This window comes from Somniosus microcephalus, chromosome 17 (genome assembly GCF_052327205.1).
Source record: "Somniosus microcephalus isolate GS21.2 chromosome 17, FLI_Smic_1.0, whole genome shotgun sequence".
Classification (NCBI taxonomy): Eukaryota; Metazoa; Chordata; class Chondrichthyes; order Squaliformes; family Somniosidae; genus Somniosus; species Somniosus microcephalus.
In genome coordinates, this window is record NC_141003.1 from 19,085,022 (window position 1) to 19,105,322 (window position 20,301).

The 20,301-nt window shown below is 47.4% G+C and overlaps 1 protein-coding gene across 3 annotated transcripts in view; it reads left to right on the forward strand.

Moving 5' to 3' along the window:
* LOC147105547 (ATP-binding cassette sub-family C member 9-like) overlaps nucleotides 1–20,301 on the forward strand; it is a 221,659-nt gene that overhangs the window by 75,818 nt on the left and 125,540 nt on the right. For all 3 annotated transcript variants that reach the window (XM_086010011.1, XM_086010013.1, XM_086010012.1), the window contains exons 5-9: nucleotides 709–951; nucleotides 8,347–8,529; nucleotides 8,772–8,825; nucleotides 11,428–11,592; nucleotides 20,030–20,185. In XM_086010011.1, coding sequence (XP_085866137.1) covers nucleotides 709–951; nucleotides 8,347–8,529; nucleotides 8,772–8,825; nucleotides 11,428–11,592; nucleotides 20,030–20,185 — 801 coding nt within the window. The remainder of the gene's footprint in view (nucleotides 1–708; nucleotides 952–8,346; nucleotides 8,530–8,771; nucleotides 8,826–11,427; nucleotides 11,593–20,029; nucleotides 20,186–20,301) is intronic.

Sequence of the window (20,301 nt, forward strand, 5' to 3'; positions counted from 1 at the left end):
TGGGGGAGACCAGAACTAGGGGCCATAAATGTAAGAAAGTCACTAATAAATCCAATAAGGAATTCAGAAGAAACTTCTTTACTCAGAGAGTGGTTAGAATGTGGAACTCGCTACCGCAGGGAGTGGCGGAGGCAAATAGCATAGATACATTTAAAGGGAAGCTAGGTAAACACATCAAGGAGAAAGGAATAGAAGGTTATGCTGACAGAGTTAGATGAAGAGGGGTGGGAGGAAACTTGTGTGGAGCATAAACACCAGCAGAGACCAGTTAGGCCGAATGGCCTGTTTCTGTGCTGTAAATACCTTGTCATTCCATGTACAGGAGACTTTGGTTTATCCGGAGGTTGTATGTCCGGAAACCTCGATCTACCGGCAGAAATCAGGAGCTGTTCTGTTAGGTTGTTTTTCTTCTCGTGGCTTTTTTTTCCAACAGTCAGGCTTTGGAAAGTCTCTCTGAAGCTGTTGCTAAGCTACAGAGACGCTTCCAATGTACGGGCCGACTGTTTGAAGCACAGTGTTTGTTGTCAGATACGAAGATGAAAATCTCCGTATGCTTCAACATTAACTTTGTATGTCCGGCAGTTTTGATAGATCGGCAACAGCTCGGTCCCGTCGGTGCCGGATATAACAAAGTTTCCTGTAATCTAAAACCAATGTGATTTGTTCAAGTGGCATCCATTTAACCAGCCTCATTTTCGCTCCTGTTAGAAATATGTGTTCTTTACAAACCCCAAAAAAGTGAAGCCTCCTGAAGACTTGCAAGATCTGGGCGTGAGATTCCTGCAGCCGTTTGTCAATTTACTCTCAAAAGCAACGTACTGGTGGATGAACACGCTCATCACTTCAGCACACAAGCGGCCAATAGACCTAAAAACCATCGGCAAGCTACCCATAGCCACAAGGGCTCTCACCAACTACATGTGTCTGAAAGAAGCTTATGAAGAGCAGAAGGTAAGAGTTCCAATCGAATCATATACGTGTCTCACCCTGTTGGCGGTGACGGCAAAATATATCCTCCATAATTCTTTACCTGCACTGATGATAATGTATTATGTTAGCGATTTCTCCATTTATTTAACATGATTTAGGGTTTATTTAGCACCTGGAATCCATGCGACTTCAGATCAAAAAGAAAGTAATTCAGTCCCTTGGAATTAATACACAATAACACCTCAGTATTATGGACATGAAATATTACAACTTGTTTCTGTCTGAATTCTTCTGCATGGCGACCAATAATATTTTGCCCTTATGATGGTAACTTCAAACTCATGCATAATTTTGAAGCAATTTTTGGAAGGTCACACCTTAAATCTGAACACGTTGCACAGTATCACTGTTTTCAACATATTTATTGGTTCTGTTCAACAGTAAGTATCATACCAAAGCACAGAATATCTTCAGTCTTACTGTAGTGTATTGGCACTCTACATCATAGGGTATCAGCAATCCAAGATCCTAGGTTCTTGGCAGTCCCGCACCGTGGAGTACTGGCAGTCCCGCACCGTAGAGTACTGGCAGTTCCAGATCCTAGGGTATCATCAGTTCCTGTTCCTAGGGTACTGGTTGGAAGTCTACATCTTAGGGTGCTGGCAGTTCCAGATCATAAAAACATAGAAACATAGAAGATAGGAGATGGAGTAGGCCATTTGGCCCCTTGAGCCTGCTCCGCCATTCAATGCGATCATGGCTGATCATCCAAATTCAGTACCCTGTCCCTGCTTTCTCCCCATACCCCTTGATCTCGTTAGCCTTAAGAAATATATCCAACTCCTTCTTGAATATATTTAATGAATTGGCCTCTACTGCCTTCTGTGGTAGAGAATTCCACAGGTTCACCACTTTCTGGGTGAAGAAATTCCTCCTAATTTCTGTCCTAAATGGCTTACCCCTTATCCTTAGACTGTGACCCCTGGCTTTGGACTCCCCGACCATCGGGAACATCCTTCCTGCATCTAGTCTGTCCAGTCCTGTCAGAATTTTATAAGTTTCAATGAGATCCCCTCTCATTCTTCTAAACTCCAGTGAGTATAAGACCAATCGACCCAATCTCTCCTCATACGTCATTCCTGCCATCCCAGGTATCAGCCTGGTGAATCTTTGCTGAACTCCTTCCATGGCAAGAACATCCTTCCTCAGATAAGGCGACCAAAACTGCACACAATACTCAAGATGTGGTCTCACCAAGGCCCTGTACAACTGCAGCAAGACATCCTTGTTCCTGTACTCAAATCCTCTTGCTACGAAGGCCAACATACCATTTGCCTTCTTAACCGCCTGCTGCACCTGCATGCTTACCTTCAGCGACTGGTGCACAAGGACACCCAGGTCTCATTGCACTTCCCCTTCTCCCAATCTATTGCCATTCAGATAATAATCTGCCTTCCTGTTTTTGCCACCAAAGTGGATAACCTCGCATTTATCCACATTATATTGCATCTGCCATGCTTCTGCCCAATCACCCAGCCTGTCCAAATCATCCTGGAGTTTCTCGGCATCCTCCTCACAGCACATACGCCCACCCAGCTTTGTGTCGTCTGCAAACTTGGTATTGATCCTAGGGTGCTGGCAGTTCCAGATCCTAGGGTATTGTTAGTTCCAGATCCTAGGATATCGACAGTTCCAGATCCTAGGGTATCATCGGTTCTGGATCCTAGGGTACTGGCTGGCAGTCCAGATCCTAGGGTTATTATCAGTTCCAGATCCTAGGGTACTGGCTGGCAAACTACATCCTCGGGTATTGGTAGTCTACATCCGAGGGTATCGGCAGTTCCAGATCCTAGGGTATTGGCAGTTCCAGATCCTAGGGTATTGGCAGTTCCAGATCCTAGGGTACTGGCTGGAAGTCTACATCCTAGGGTGCTGGCAGTCCCAGGTCCTAGGGTTATTGGCAGTTCCAGATCCTAGGATACTGGCTGGCAAACTACATCCTAGGGTATCGGTAGTCTACATCCTAGGGTATCGGCAGTTCCAGATCCTAGGGTATTGGCAGTTCCAGATCCTAGGGTATCGGCAGTTACATAGAAACATAGAAACATAGAAGATAGGAGCAGGAGTAGGCCATTCGGCCCCGCGAGCCTGCTCCGCCATTCAATGCGATCATGGCTGATCATCCAAATTCAGTACCCTGTTCCTGCTTTCTCCCCATACCCCTTGATCCTTTTAGCCTTAAGAAATATATCCAACTCCTTCTTGAATATATTTAATGAATTGGCCTCTACTGCCTTCTGTGGTAGAGAATTCCACAGGTTCACCACTTTCTGGGTGAAGAAATTCCTCCTCATTTCTGTCCTAAATGGCTTACCCCTTATCCTTAGACTGTGACCCCTGGCTCTGGACTCCCCGACCATCGGGAACATCCTTCCTGCATCTAGTCTGTCCAGTCCTGTCAGAATTTTATAAGTTTCAATGAGATCCCCTCTCATTCTTCTAAACTCCAGCGAGTACAAGCCCAATCGACCCAATCTCTCCTCATACGTCATTCCTGCCATCCCAGGTATCAGCCTGGTGAATCTTCGCTGAACTCCTTCCATGGCAAGAACATCCTTCCTCAGATAAGGCGACCAAAACTGCACACAATACTCAAGGTGTGGTCTCACCAAGGCCCTGTACAACTGCAGCAAGACATCCTTGTTCCTGTACTCAAACCCTCTCGCTATGAAGGCCAACATACCATTTGCCTTCTTAACCGCCTGCTGCACCTGCATGCTTACCTTCAGCGACTGGTGCACAAGGACACCCAGGTCTCGTTGCACTTCCCCTTCTCCCAATCTATTGCCATTCAGATAATAATCTGCCTTCCTGTTTTGGCCACCAAAGTGGATAACCTCACATTTATCCACGTTATATTGCATCTGCCATGCTTCTGCCCAATCACCCAACCCGTCCAAATCATCCTGGAGTTTCTCGGCATCCTCCTCACAGCACACACGCCCACCCAGCTTTGTGTCGTCTGCAAATTTGGAGATATTACATCTAGTTCCCTTGTCTAGATCATTAATGTATATTGTGAATACTGTAGCTGGGGTCCTAGCACCGATCCCTGCGGTACCCCACTAGTCACTTCCTGCCACTCGGAAAAAGACCTGTTTATTCCAACTCTTTGCTTTCTGTCTGCCAACCAGTTCTCTATCCAAGCCAATACCTTGCCCCCAATCCCATGTGCCTTAACTTTACACACTAATCTCTTATGCGGGACCTTATCAAAAGCCTTCTGAAAGTCCAAATACACCACATCCACTGGTTCTCCCTTATCTATTTTACCAGTTACATCCTCAAAAAATTCCAGTAGATTAGTCAAGCACGATTTACCTTTTGTAAATCTATGTTGACTTTGTCTGATCCTGTCACTGTTTTCCAAGTGCTCTGCTATTACATCTTTTAGAATGGACTCTAGCATTTTCCCCACTACCGATGACAGGCTTACCAGTCTGTAATTCCCCATTTTCTCTCTACCACCTTTTTTGAATAGTGGGGTAACATTAGCTACCCTCCAATCCATGGGTACTGTTCCAGATTCAATCGAATGTTGGAGGATGATCAGCAATGCATCTACTATTTCTAGGGCCAATTCCTTAAGTACCCTAGGATGTAGATTATCCGGCCCTGGGGATTTATCGGCCTTCAATCCCATCAATTTCCCTAACACCATTTCCCTACAAATACTGATTTCTTTCAGTTCCTCCCTTTCATCAGACCCTATGTTACCCGACATCTCTGGGAGGTTATTTGTGTCCTCCTTTGTGAAGACAGAACCAAAATATGTATTTAATTGGTCTGCCATTTCTTTGTTCCCCATTATAAATTCCCCTGATTCTGACTGCAAGGGACCTACACTTGACTTCACCAATCTTTTTCTCTTTACATATCTATAAAAGCTTTTACAGTCAGTTTTTATGTTCCCTGCAAGCTTACTCTCATATTCTATTTCCCCTTTCTTAATTAATTCCTTTGTCCTCCTTTGTTGAATCCTAAACTGCTCCCAATCCTCAGGTTTACTGCTTTTTCTGGCCAATTTATATGTCCTCTCCTTGGACCTTATGCTATCCCTAATTTCCCTTGTTAGCCACGGTTGAGTCACCTTTTTTGTTTTATTTTTATGCTAAACTGGGATGAACAAATTCTGTAGTTCATCCATGCGGTCTTTGAATGTTTGCCATTGCCTATCCACCGTCAACCCTTTGAGTGACATTCCCCAATCAATCCTACGCAACTCGCGCCTCAGACCATCATAGTTTCCTTTATTTAAATTTAGGACCCTAGTCTCTGAGTCGACTCTGATCCTAGGGTATTGGCAGTTCCAGATCCTAGGGTATCGGCAGTTCCAGATCCTAGTGTATTGGCAGTTCCAGATCCTAGGGTATTGTCAGTTCTAGATCCTAGGGTATTGTCAGTTCCAGATCCTAGGGTATCGGCAGTTCCAGATCCTAGGGTATTGGCAGTTCCAGATCCTAGGGTATTGTCAGTTCCAGATCCTAGGGTATTGGCAGTTCCAGATCCGAGGGTATTGTCAGTTCCAGATCCTAGGGTATTGGCAGTTCCAGATCCTAGGGTATTGTCAGTTCCAGATCCTAGGGTATTGGCAGTTCCAGGTCCTAGGGTATTGGCAGTTCCAGATCCTAGGGTATTGTCAGTTCCAGATCCTAGGGTATTGGCAGTTCCAGATCCTAGGGTATTGTCAGTTCTAGATCCTAGGGTATTGTCGGTTCCAGATCCTAGGGTATTGTTAGTTCCAGATCCTAGGGTATCAGCAGCTCCAGATCCTAGTGTATCGACAGTCTACACCCTAGGGTATCAATGATCCTACATCTATATATATAAAAGGATATGTCTCTGTCTGTCTCTCTCTCTGTCTCTCTCTCTGTCTCTCTCTGTCTCTCTGTCTGTCTCTCTGTCCGGCTATACAATCAAAAGTTATAGAGCGTACCTACACATATGTTATATCAAAAGAAAGCTCATCATTAGGGGACTCTTGTAGGCATATTTACTTTTTGCTCAGACAGACAGAAATTGTGCCGACGGTATCCAAAAAGCGTTCAAAATTCTGCTCATTATCCGCTCATTTGCATCGAGTGGGGGCGGGTTCATTGTGTGTGCAGGCGGGCCATCCTACAGTCGAGTGACAGGACCATTGACCAATCCTACACTTCAGTGACCTGACGGTTGACCAATCGGTGCGTGTGTGGGCGGGCCTTATCATTCTGAACCGAGGTGAGTGTCAGCCATCTTGATTCGTAAGTTTATTTGTTTTTCCCACTTTCTGTACGTGTGCAGGGGATTTTATCCACCACAAATTTGGTACTTAGGAGCCCAACTAACTCATTATATAATTTGTGTGTAATAAATGAGTCCATTATCTCTTTCATTTCTCCAGGTCTGCTGTCTGCAGGCCTCAGGCCTTCAAGCCTGGGCCTGTCCTTCCCAACCACTCCCGAGCTACGCACTGGCCGTCCCGCTGGGCCTGATTCCGAACCAGCGGCCAGCTATCTTGGTGAAGGCTGGCCACAGGGCCCACAGAGCGCGGGCAGAGGGAAGCGAGCAGGTTACCGGGGGGGCGGGGCTCGAGGGGGGCGGAGTTCGGGAGGGGAGGGGGAGGGGGGTAGCGGGAAGGGGGAGCGGAGAGGGTTAACCCGGCAATCGGGCTCAGCCAGCCGCAATCAGCCGTCTCAACCCGCTCAGGCCCAGGCCCGGTCCCGGAGATCGGGAGGGCGGAGAGGGGAGGAGGGTTACCCCGGCAACCGGGCCTGGCCAGCCGCAATCGGCCATCTCAAGCCGCCTCAGGCCTGGCCTTGGGAGGGGGGAGGGGCGGGGGCGGGGCTCGGGAGGGGGAGGAGGGTTACCCCGGCAACCCAACCAGGCCACCCGCAATCGGCCGTCTCAACCTGCTCAGGCCCAGGCCCGGTCCCGGTCCCGGAGATCAGGAGGGCGGAGAGGGGAGGAGGGTTACCCCGGCAACCGGGCCTGGCCAGCCGCAATCGGCCGTCTTAAGCCGCCTCAGGCCCGGCCTCGGGAGGGGGGCGGGGCTCGGGAGCCACCCACAATCGGCCGTCTCAAGTCGCCTCAGGCCCGGCCTCGGGAGGGGGGGCGGGGCTCGGGGAGCTGGAGGGGGGGGGCGGGTCTCGGGGAGCTGGGGGGGCGGGGCTCGCGAGGCGTGGGGGGGCGGGGCTCGGGAGGGGGAGGAGGGTTACCCTGGCAACCCGGCCTCTCCCCCTCTCTCCCCCTCCCCCTCTCCCCCTCCCCTCCCTCCCCCTCCATCCCCCCCTCACCCCCCTCCCCGCCTTCCCTCCCCCCTCCCTTCCCCATTCCCCCTTCCCCCCTTCCCTCCCCCCTCCCCTCCCTCCCTCCCCCCTTCCCCCCTCCCTCCCCCTTCTCCCCCTTCCGCCCTCCCTTCTCCCCCTTCCGCCCCCCCTTCTCCCCCTTCCTCCTCCCTCTTCCCCTCCAGTCGCTCTCCCTCTTCCCCCCAGTCGCTCTCACTCTTCCCCCCAGTCACTCTGTCTCTTCTCTCCAGTCACTCTCTCTCTTCCCCCCAGTCGCTCTCTCTCTTCCCCCCAGTCGCTCTCTCTTCCCCCCAGTCGCTCTCTCTCTTCCCCCCGTCGCTCTCTCTCTTCCCCCCAGTCGCTCTCTCTCTTCCCCCCAGTCGCTCTCTCTCTTCCCCCCAGTCGCTCTCTCTCTTCCCCCCAGTCGCTCTCTCTCTTCCCCCCAGTCGCTCTCTCTCTTCCCCCCAGTCGCTCTCTGTCTCTCTTCCAACAACAACATGCCCTCAAAAATCCCTCGGCACCGCCGGGCACTTCAGCTAGTCCATTATATAGAAATATTCCCCAGGCTCAAGTATTTTATAAAAATTGAGAGTAAGACAAGGGGACACAGTAAAAGGCAAACTTTGGAAAATCATCTTTACACAAAGAGTGATCAGGTATGGAGTAGACTTCCAGCAACAGTAGTGGAGACAAAAACCTGGCATCTTTTAAGAAACAATCAGATACTAAAATGGGAGGACCTGAGGGTCTCAACGGACGGATGGACTAAGAGAAAGAATGACCTTCCTCATCTATAAATAATTTGTGATCTTGTGAATAAACTAATAATGCAATCTGCTAATTTGCTTTGGAGATTGCATATTTTTAACCTATTTTCTATTGCTTGTTTCATCCTGAGAGGTTGTTACTGACCATTTTACTAGTAAGCAAAATGATTGAAAATGATTGGGAGCGTTGTTCATGCTGTCACTCTGTTAACAAACTGCTCTCTTTTGCCCCATGCCAGCTTTTAAACCTCTTTGTTTTTTTTTCTTAAAAGGTACAATTACTCGAGTTTGATTTAATATCTTGTGTTTATTCTCCCCTGCAGAAAAATGTGCGCTTCCCAGGGGATCGACCTCCATCGATATGGCGTTCTATGTACAGGGCTTACGGTCGACAGATCCTTCTTAGCAGCACGTTCCGCTACTTGGCTGACCTCTTGGGTTTTGCTGGCCCTCTTTGTATCTATAAAATTGTCGACCGCGGTAGCAAGACATGCAAACAAGGCGCTGTGAGTTTGCGATTTCATACATTAGTCCGTTTTTTAGGTGTGATCAGCTCCTACTGATGTGTTCTTGTGTTTGGCAGAATCCCACTTGTTCAGAGCATTAACAAGACATTACTGGAGGAAAGAAAGTGTAAAAGTTTAAGAATGTAATACTGACACGCGCACGTGTGTCACATGCTATTTTAAAAAAAGCAACACTTTGCTCGCTCGCAGTATTGGATCATTAAAAGTCTGACTTTCCCCAGGGTAATGAAACCATTGTGGAAACCATCAGCTTTGCAGTGAATCAGACAGACAAAGTGAGTAAAACTGCTCCTTTTTTCCTCTTTAAATGACGTATCCTATAATTTAAAAGATGCACATGGAGCCTGATACATGAGAGGATCCAGTCCATTAGCAGTTATAAGACCAGCCGAGTTGACACATCTGTTCAATGAATGTATATGGGTACGGTAATGTGGTGCGTATGTTCGTGGGCTAGTAATCCAGAGGCCTGGACTAGTAATCCAGAGGCCTGGACTAGTAATCCAGTGGCCTGGGCTAGTAATCCAGAGGCCTGGGCTAGTAATCCAGAGGCCTGGGCTAGTAATCCAGAGGCCTGGACTAGTAATCCAGAGGCCTGGACTAGTAATCCAGAGGCCTGGACTAGTAATCCAGAGGCCTGGGCTAGTAATCCAGAGGCCTGGGCTAGTAATCCAGAGGCCTGGTCTAGTAATCCAGAGGCCTGGGCTAGTAATCAAGAGGCCTGGACTAGTAATCCAGAGGACTGGACTAGTAATCCAGAGGCCTGGGCTAGTAATCCAGAGGCCTGGGCTAGTAATCCAGAGGCCTGGGCTAGTAATCCAGAGGCCTGGGCTAGTAATCCAGAGGCCTGGGCTAGTAATCCAGAGGCCTGGGCTAGTAATCCAGAGGCCTGGGCTAGTAATCCAGAGGCCTGGACTAGTAATCCAGAGGCCTGGGCTAGTAATCCAGAGGCCTGGGCTAGTAATCCAGAGGCCTGGTCTAGTAATCCAGAGGCCTGGGCTAGTAATCAAGAGGCCTGGACTAGTAATCCAGAGGCCTGGACTAGTAATCCAGAGGCCTGGACTAGTAATCCAGAGGCCTGGACTAGTAATCCAGAGGCCTGGGCTAGTAATCCAGAGGCCTGGGCTAGTAATCCAGAGGCCTGGGCTAGTAATCCAGAGGCCTGGGCTAGTAATCCAGAGGCCTGGGCTAGTAATCCAGAGGCCTGGACTAGTAATCCAGAGGCCTGGGCTAGTAATCCAGAGGCCTGGACTAGTAATCCAGAGGCCTGGGCTAGTAATGCAGAGGCCTGGGCTAGTAATCCAGAGGCCTGGGCTAGTAATCCAGAGGCCTGGACTAGTAATCCAGTAGAATGTGAGTTCAAATCCTAACATGGCAGTTTAAGAACTTTGAATTCAGTTTAAAAAATCTGGAAATAAAAAAGCTGATATCAGTAATAGTGATCATGAAGCTGTCAGATTGTGGTAAAAACCCATCTGGCTCACTCATGCCCTTTAGGGAAGGAAATCTGCCGTCCTTACCCGGTCTGGCCTATTTGTGACTCCAGACCCACACCAACGTGACTGACTCTTAACTGACGCTGAAGTGGCCTAACAAGCCACTCAGTTGTACCAAACCACTATGAGCGGTTCAAGGAGGCGGCCTACCGCCACCTTCTCAAAGCACCTAGGCATGGGCAATAAATGTTGGCCTTCCCAGCGATGCCCACATCCCGAGAATGAATAAAAAACAAAAATAAAACTGGATGCCTGTACACGCTAATGCAATCAAATGCTGACAAAGGCAAGTCTTTATTAAGTGCCACTGCTGCTGACTTAGTATAATTCTTGTCCATACACATAAAAGGATAGTTACAGTTGAATGAAGCGAAGTCAATCCATAACTATGTATTTAAATGTTGGTCCCTTTACCTCTCACCATCCAGAGCAGCAAGTTAGCCCACCATAGTCTGTAGACCTTAAACAAAGTTCAATCTGTAATTCTCCGTGGAGAATAATAAAGCCAGTTGTGAATTGCAGTGAATCATCCTCTGCCAAAGGCAATAGTAAGCAGATGGAAGATACTGAATGGGCTGAACGGGGCCTGAGGGGAGCTCACGGAAGTCAATTAGTGATGATAATCTGCTTCTATAAATAAATAAGCTGCACGGGCAGTGGGAAACAAGAAGATTCCAGTCCCACTCACTCTCCCAAACCTGCGCCAGCTTCTTCCATTGAAATATCATTGAAATTTTGCTACCCACCATTAGCCATTGCCTGGCCAGCCTTACTCAATTCCTTTATCTATGGGTCATAGACCTATGGGTCCGGTCTGGGAATATGGTTTTATCGGACAACTGAAGCCTTGGCCAGTAAAAGAAGCGCCCACGGGAAAAATGTAATCCTCGATCTGATTCCAGTGATGTAATGATGTACTTCGCTGGCAAGTGTTTAATTCACTGTATAATTGCACCTCTAAAGCCAAGGCTTAAGTGCTGCCCTTTACATGAAACACGGCAGTAAAACGAGTTGTTACCATTACTTGCATGCCATTACCGCATGGAAAAAGAAACAAATCCAGCTGACAGCCCGAACATTTTGTTTTCAGACCTGACTTGCAGACATAAGGGGGTGACAACTGGGGATAAAGTGTGGAAAATGCCTTTGGGGTTAGCCTAATCAAAGTCACATTCCTTCATTCGTCCACAAACCAAGTTTGGAAAGTGTATACGACCTATACACTTATTTCCTGTTTGAAACGTTATCCTTATTAAAATAAATAAAATGGACTTCTCTCTGGCACAGAACCCTTTTAATACTTTGCACATGTCCGGCACACATCAGACTGTAAGGTAATAGCTATCTTTTCTACCGTCGACTGAAATCTTTCCTTTTTTAGGTAAAATTTATGGGCGTTTATTTCCTGTCATCGAAGGAATTCTTGGAGGATGCTTATGTTCTGGCAGTGTTGCTCTTCCTCGCCCTCATACTACAGCGAACATTTTTACAAGCCTCCTACTATGTGGCCATTGAAACGGGCATTAATTTACGTGGAGCCTTACTGGTGCGTAAGATACCAAATTGTGCCACATCGTACCCTGTTTATTGCTGCTCATTTCAAGTAAAGTTTTTGTTTTGTCATAAGATGGACCACTTAATAAAATGCTGCAGCATCTGCAGCTTGTCTTAGAGGACCCTGTGGGAACTGTTCCAAATAGTGCTGTAGCAAAATCTTGCAGGGTTGACCAGATCTTTTAACAGTGGATATTTGTTTGTCTAGTGTGTTTAACATTTATACAGTGCCTTTCATGACCTCAGTACACCCCAAAGTGCTTCACAGCCAATCAAGTATTTTTGAAATGTTATCACTGTTGTAATGTAGGAAACATGGCAGCCAATTTGCACACAGCAAGGTCCCACAAACAGCAATGAGATAATGACCATATCATTTGTTTTTAGGTGTTGGTTGAAGGAATAAATATTGGCCAGGATAAACTTCCCTGCTCTTCTTTGAAATAGTGCCAGGGTATCTTTTGCATCTACATTATAGGGCCTTGGTTTAACATCACATCCGAAAGATGGTACCTTCAAACAGTGCAGCATTCCCTCAGTATTGCACTGGGAGTGTCAGCCTGGATTATGCGCTCAAATCCCTGGAGTGGGATTTGAACCCACAACCTTCTGACTCAGAAGCGAGAGTGCTGCTACTTAGCTACAGCTGACAGTAAAGACATTTTGAAGTGTAGTCACTGTTGTGATGTAGGAAACACGGCATGGCCCCACAAACAGCAATGTGATAATGGCCAGATCATCTGTTTTAACAGAGCCTAATGTCCTTACCTGGTCTGGCTTATATGTGACTCCAGTGCCAGACCAATGTGGTTGACTCTTAACTGCTCTCTGAAGTGGATAACAGTTGTACCAAACTAGGGACTGGCAATAAATGCTGGCCTTGCCAGTGATGCCCATTGTACAGAATTTTTTTAACAACAGTCCGACAGAAATGTAATGGCCAGCTCTGCCACTAGCTCGATTGGTGAAGGTAGGAAACCGCTCTCCCAGCAGAGGGCGATGTGTACAGCGAGTTGCACTGTGGGAGATCCAGGGCTGGGCGCCCACAATTTCCCAAGACGCTTTTCCTGCCAGCATCATCCCCTGGTTGGGAATCACCGGATCACGGAATCACCCTGAGTGTTCCGGTCCGGTTTGATTCCCAGTCTGTGCTGAGCTATCAAGCTTCAATCAGAGTGGCAGTAGGGGTGATTCAACTGGCACTAGTGCCCCTCTATTGGGGAAGGGTGCAAATCAGCAAGGTTCCCAATCCTGATGGTTTACCGTGGCCCTTGCTGGAACGTATGTGTGTGTGTGTGTGTGTGTGTGTGTGTGTGTGGAGACAGGGTTGTGATGCCTATCATGGTTGAATAGCCAACTGACACTTGCTCTATACTGCGAACTCTGCATTCCTCCAATACTGGCCTCTTGTGCATAACCCGCTCCCTTCACCCTTCCATTGGCAGCCGTGCCTTCAGCTGTCTAGGCCCTAAGATCTGGAATTCCCTCCCTAAACCTCTCCGCCTCTCCTCCTTTAAGATGCTCCTTAAAATCTACCGCTTTCACCAAGATATTAGTTATCTGTCCTAATATCTCTTTATGTGGCTCGGTGTCAAACTTTGCCTGATAGCACTCCTGTGAAGCGCCTTGGGACGATTTACTACGTTAAAGGCGTTATATAAATGCAAGTTGTTATATAACAGCAACAACAACAACAACTTTTATTTATATAGCACCTTTAACGTAGTAAAACGTCCCAAGGCGCTTCACCGGAGTGTTATTTGACACCGAGCCACAAATGGAGAAATTAGGGCAGATCACCAAAAGCTTGGTCGAAGAGGTAGGTTTTAAGGAGCATCTTAAAGGAGGATAGAGAGGCGGAGAGGTTTAGGGAGGGAATTCCAGAGCTTAGGGCCTAGGCAACAGAAGGCACGGCCACCAATGGTTGAGCGATTATAATCAGGGATGCTCGAGGGCAGAATTAGAGGAGTGCAGATATCTTGGGGAAGGAGGGGGCTGGAGGAGATTACAGAGATAGGGAGGGGGCGAGGCCATGGAGGGATTTGAAAACAAGGATGAGAACTTTGAAATCGAAGCATTGCTTAACCGGGAGCCAATGTAGATCAGCGAGCACAGGGGTGATGGGTGAACGGGATTTGTTGCGAGTTAGGACACTGGCAGCCGAGTTTTGGATGACCTAAGCTAGAACGTGGGAGGCCAGCCAGGAGTGCGTTGGAATAGTCAAGTCTAGAGGTAACAAAGGCATGGATGAAGGTTTCAGCAGCGGATGAGCTGAGGCAAGGGCGGAGATGGACGATGTTACGGAGGTGGAAGTAGGCGGTCTTAGTTATGCCATGGATATGTGGTCGGAAGCTCATTTCAGGGTTAATATAACACCAAGGTTGCGAACAGTGTGGTTCAGCCTAAAACAGATGTTAGGGAAAGGGATGGAGTCAATGGCTAGGGAATGGAGTTTGTGGCGGGGATCGAAAACAATCGCTTTGGTCTTCCCAATATTTAGTTGGAGAAAATTTCTGCTCATGCAGAACTGGATGTCGGACAAGCTGTCTGACAATTTAGAGACCGTGGAGGGGTCGAGAGAAGAGGTGGTGAGGTAGAGCTGGGTGTCGTCAGCGTACATGTGGAAACTGACTCTGTGTTTTCAGATATTATCGCCAAGGGGCAACATGTAGATGAGAAATAGGAGGGGGCCAAGGATAGATCCTTGGGGGACACCAGAGGTAACGATGTGGGAGCGGGAAGAGAAGCTGTTGCAGGTGATTCCCTGGCTATGATTAGATAGCTAAGAACAGAACCAGGCGAGTGCAGTCCCGCCCAGCTGGACGACGGTGGAGAGGCGTTGGAGGAGGATGGAGTGGTCAACTTTGTCAAAGACTGCAGACAAGTCATGTGGAGGGATAGTTTACCTTTGTCACAGTCACAAAGGATGTCATTTGTGACTGTGATGAGAGTCGTTTCGGCACTGTGGCAGGGGCGGAAACCTGATTGGAGGGATTCAAACATGAAGTTGCGGGAAATATTGGCACGGATTTGGGAGGCAACAACACGTTCAAGGACTTTGGAGAGGAAAGGGAGGTTGGAGATGGGGCAGTAGTTTGCAAGGACAGAGCGGTCAAGGGTTGGTTTTTTGAGGAGTGGGTGATGATGGCAGATTTGAGGGAAATGGGGACAGTACCTGAGGAAAGAGAACCGTTAACAATGTCAGCTAACATGGGAGCCAGAAAAGGAAGTTGGGTGGTCAGCAGTTTGGTGGGAATAGGGTCGAGGGAGCAGTAAGTGGGTCTCATGGACAAGATGAGCGCAGAGAGGTCATGAGGGGAGATCGGAGAGAAACTGGAGAAAGATGTGAGTTCAGGGCTAGGGCAGGGTGGAACCTTAGAGGAAGTTTGGCCCAGTGGGCTAAGGGAAGGAAGGGAAGTGGCAGAGGCAGCTGAACGGATGGTCTCAGTCTTAGAGACAAAGAAGTCCATGAGCTCCTCACACTTGTTATCGGAGGTGAGGGTTGAGGAGACAGGGGAGAGGGGTTTTAGAAGACGGTTAGCAGTAGAGAATAGAAGCTGGAGTTTATCTTTGCATTCCAGAATGATTCTGGAATAGTGAGCAGCTTTGGCAGACGAGAGCAGGCCCCGATAATGCTTTATGTGGTCCAGCCAGATCTGGCGGTGAATGGCTAAACCAGTTGTCCGCCATATCCAATTAGTTCTGTGTCCTTTGGACTTAAGGGAGCGAAGATGAGGGCTGTACCAGGGGGAATGGCCAGGGTGAGAGAGAGTAACTGTTTTATTAGGGGTTAGGGCGTCAAAAGTGGTGGTGAGGGTGTGGTTGAGCAGATCGGTAGCTGCAGAAATGTTGTGGTGAATGGAGGGCCAAAGGCTGGACAGTTGGGATTTCGTAAGTGCAGTTGTAAGAGAGTTGGGAGAGAGTTTTTTCCAGGGGCAGACACAGAAGGAAGTAGGGTTGGGAGGGAAGGGGAATGTGGGTAGAGAGCGATACGAGGAAGTGGTCAGAGATGGCCTTATCTGCGATTGATAGGATGCGAGGCCACGAGCGATGGCAAGGTCGAGGGGGGTTGCCGTGAATACGGTTGGGGAGATTACCTGGAGGGAGAGATTAAGGGAGGATAGGAGGCGAGTGAATTCAGAGGAGAGAGAGCATGATGAACTGAGATGGAGGTTGAAATCACCGAGGATGAGAAGTCGTTCAGTGCAGAGGCTGAGGGAGGAGAGCAGTGAAGATATCTCGGAAATAACATTTTTATGGTACTTGGGTGGGCGGTAGAGAATGAGAATTTTAAATGAGAGGTGAGAAGGGTGGAATAAGGTGAGATGCTCAAAGGAGGAGAAAATGCCGGAGGAGTAGGGGGACAGACCAAGGTGTGATTTGGTGATGAGAGCCACACTGCCACCACGGCGGTCTGAGTGGGACAAGTGGTGGAAGGTATAGCCAGACGGGGAGGCTTCATTTAAGGGTAAGGTGTCATCACCCCAAACCAAGTTTCCGTCAGGGCCCCGATGTCGATGTAATCATCCACAATAAGCTCGTGGATGGCAAGGTCCTTGTTCGCAAGTGAACGGACATTCTGGAGGGAGATGCGGAGAGGGTCGGTGATGGCTGCCCCACTGCCAGCGTCCATAGGGTCAGCGCTGGGAGGGGTGAGTTGGACGGGGAGGAGATTGACAAGATTAGCCCCCAGTGGGAGCGCTGGGCGGGAAAGTCAGCGAGAGAGTAGGATGGGACAGTTGGGGTTGCTGCTTGTGAGGAGATAGCAACGAGTGCCTCGATGGACCCTTCATAGGATGGCAAGAGAGGCACAGAGGGAAACTGTATGCTTATCTAAGAGGGAGTCAAGCCTGGGACGATGGCAGGAGAGTAGGAAGGTCGAAGAGTAATGAAGGATTGAGTTTGGGATTTGGGAGGGCAGTGTATCCGAGAGAGGAGAGATGAAAGGAGGCAGGACTGCAGGAGAGTGCGGTCAGGGAGGGATAGAGAGAAAAGGAAAAGGGGAAAAAAAAAGTGGAAATAGAAGTAAATGGCTCGGGTCCGGAATGACAGCCAAAGTGCTCATGCAAATGGACACGGGAGAAGCTCAGTTTACATCGACCTGGTTATGTAGTAATTAATGGGATACATATTTCCCAGTAGTAACAGGGAATAGGTTGGAGTTAAAGTCAGAGGTCCCATGGAGGGACAAAGACGTAGGCAGTATAGGTTCACAAATAAAGAATGACCACTTGGCGGAGGTACAGGAAGGCACCGGTTCTGGTGGATCCATAGACCAGCATCAGTCATGCATCAGGCAAGAAAGAAAGACTTACATTTATATAGCACCTTTCACGACCACCGGACATCTCAAAGCGCTTTACAGCCAATGAAGTACTTTTTTTGAAATGTAGTCACTGTTGCAATGTAGGAAACGCAGCAGCCAATTACTCACAGCAAGCTCCCACAAACAGCAGTGTGATAATGACATGATAATCTGTTTTTAGTGATGTCGACTGAGGGATTAATATTGGCCAGAGCACTGGGGATAACTCTCCTGCTCTTCTTCGGAATAGTGCCGTGGGATCTTTTACATCCACCTGAGGGAGCAGACGGGGCCTCGGTTTAACATCTCATCCGAAAGATGGCACCTCCGACAGCATAGCACGCTCACTGGAGTGTCAGCCTAGATTTTTGTGGTCCAGTCTCTGGAACGGGACGTGAACTCACAACCTTCTAACGCAGAGGCGAGGGTGCTGGCCACTGAGCCACAGCTGACACAGAGGGGAAAGTTGGCAAAAAAAAACGTTAGCTCCCTGCCTGTAAATCTCTCTTTCACTCCATTCAGTGGTGAGTGTCAATGGAGGGATGGCTGGGAGGTGCGGGGGGAATAAGGACTATTCAATGTATTTTAAAGCAGCCTTAGCCCTTGCTCAGTGGTGCTAATGACACAATCAATGATAGTGTGCTTCATCTAGTGAGTGGCCCTTGAATAGGGGGCCGCTCTGTGACCTCGGGATTCTTCAGATGCCTTAAGCCAGCGCTGAGTGTGATGATGTCATCAAATGATTTATCTGCTGACCTCTGCGTTCACCTCATAAAGTTGCACTTCAGAAATAATCGCTGAGTGTTTTATGTTCCACTTCCAGTACTTAAACCTCAAATGCAGCAAACAGCGTTAAGTTTTCAGTGTACTTTTCTGTTTTGTTAACGAATATTTTTCTATTGCAAGGCACTAATATTTGTAAAACATTTTCCGACAGTTAAAAAAGTTCCGCTGTACTTTGACTGGCTTTTAGATGCATTCACAATAATACCCGCCTGAACAAACTTTCTGTTAATAAGTATTTTTCTCCTAATTGACATTTTAATTCATTTCCTTGCATGATGATTAACCAGATATTTCCTACAAGCCTTTTAGGCCTCTGCATCAGTATTTCTTGTGCACCCCCCACTCCCTTCACCCCACCACTGGCGGCCGTGCCTTCAGATGTTTAGGCCCTAACTCTGCAATCCCTTTGCTAAACCTCTCCGCTCCTCCACCTCTCTTTCCTCCTTTAACGAATGAACTTGCATTTATATAGCACCTTTCACGACCAAAGCCCTTGACAGCCAATCAAGTACTTTTGAAATGTAGTCACTTTTGTAATGTAGGAAAGGTGGCAGCCAAATTGAGTGCAGCAAGGCCCCACCAACAGCAAAAAGACAATGACCAGCTCATATGTTTTAGTGATATTGGTTGAGGGATAAATATTGGTCAGGACCTCTTTAAAATCACAATAGCAAAATACTGCGGATGCTGGAAATCTGAAATAACAACAGAAAATGCTGGACATACTCAGCAGGCCAGGCAGCATCTGTGGAGAGAGAAACAGAGTTAACGTTTCTTCTTTGACCAAGATTTTAATCATCCTTCTTAATATCTCCTATGTCTTGGCGTCAGTTTTTGTCTGATTATATTCCTGTGAAGCACCTTGGGACATTTTCCTTTGTTGAAGGCACGGTATAAATGCAGGTTGTTGTCACTTTTACTGCTTGGCTAATTCCCAAAACATCACACTTGGCAGTTTACTACAGCCCTGTACTTGTGAAAAAGCAAACTTTCTTCCATTTGAATTAACGTGCCAAAAAAATGTTTTAGCCTCCAACTTCTTCGGATTTTTCCGTGCCACAATGGTGTAATGCTGACTTTTCAGCAAAAAAAAAATCAAGGAAATTTCGCACGTAAGTGACTTACGCCGGTTTTACACTACGCCTGAGTTTCCTTGATCTTTTGCACCGATTCAGTGAACCTCCACGAAAACCCTCTTCCGCTCATTAACATAGCTCCACCCCTCATGTACAAGACCAACTCGCTCAAGCTGCATTCATAGAAACATAGAAGATAGGAGCAGGAGTAGGCCATTCGGCCCCTCGAGCCCGCTCCGCCATTTAATGAGATCATGGCTGATCATCCAAACTCAGTACCCTGTCCCTGCTTTCTCCCCTTACCCCTTGATCCCTTTAGCCTCAAGAAATATATCCAACTCCTTCTTGAATATACTTAATGAATTGACCTCAACTGCCCTGTGTGGCAGAGAATTCCACAGGTTCACCACTCTCTGGGTGAAGAAATTCCTCCTCATCTCTGTCCTAAATGGCTTACCCCTTATCTTTAGACTGTGACCCCTGGTTCTGGACTCCCCGGCCATCGGGAACATCCTTTCTGCACCTAGTCTGTCTAGTCCTGTTAGAATTTTATAAGTTTCAATGAGATCCCCTCTCATTCTTTTAAACTCTAGCGAATATAAGCCTAATCGACCCAATCTCTCCTTATACATCATTCCTACTATCCCAGGTGGTTCATGCTGGTTCTGAACGAGCTGTAAATTTGGGCCCAATATTTTATTTTTCTGCTGTTTTCTGGTGATTTTTTTTTTTAAGTGTTTTGTGAAAAAAATTCTCCTCACTCAGACCAGCACTGTGTTTTCTGTATCTTTGTAAGCATTTATAGGGCAGCAGAAAAAGTTACTTTAAAAACTGAAAACCTTCATTTATTGCATTTTCTTAAAACATGATGTTGAACTTTAATTTTCATGTATAAAGAAGGACTTAAGGAAGATAGTGTATTTCCTGCACTTTCCTTGGGCACTGATTGTTTGTGCTGATTTCTGCTTGTTTATCTCGGATTTGACGTTCCGGCCTATTGGCAGGAAATTTCGGCGTAAGTACTGGTCAGGCAAGATCGGCGTAGAAACAGGCGTAAGTTTTGGCATAACTTGCCAATCAGACTGTTCCAGGAAATTCCAGGTCTTCAAATTTAAAACGGACCATTGTCATTTTCAGAACAGCCACTTTTAACATTCGTTACATTATTTTATATATGAATTATTGCCCCTTATTTGCACATGAATTGACAATTTCTCCCCGCCATTTATGAAATCTGTCTGTTCTCACTTTGTCTTCTTTAGGCTATGATCTACAGTAAGATTCTCCGTCTGTCCACCTCCAATATGTCAATGGGCGAGATGACCTTGGGCCAAATCAATAACCTTGTTGCCATAGAAACGAACCAGTTGATGTGGTTCCTATTCCTCTGTCCTAATCTGTGGGCCATGCCAGTTCAGGTAGAGCACTCAAGTAAGATCTCACTAACAACCCTGGTATGTCAAACAAGTAACCTGTACTCGAACTGGAAAAGGTATTTTTGAATGTCAGATAGAGCCTGACTGCATCTTGTTCA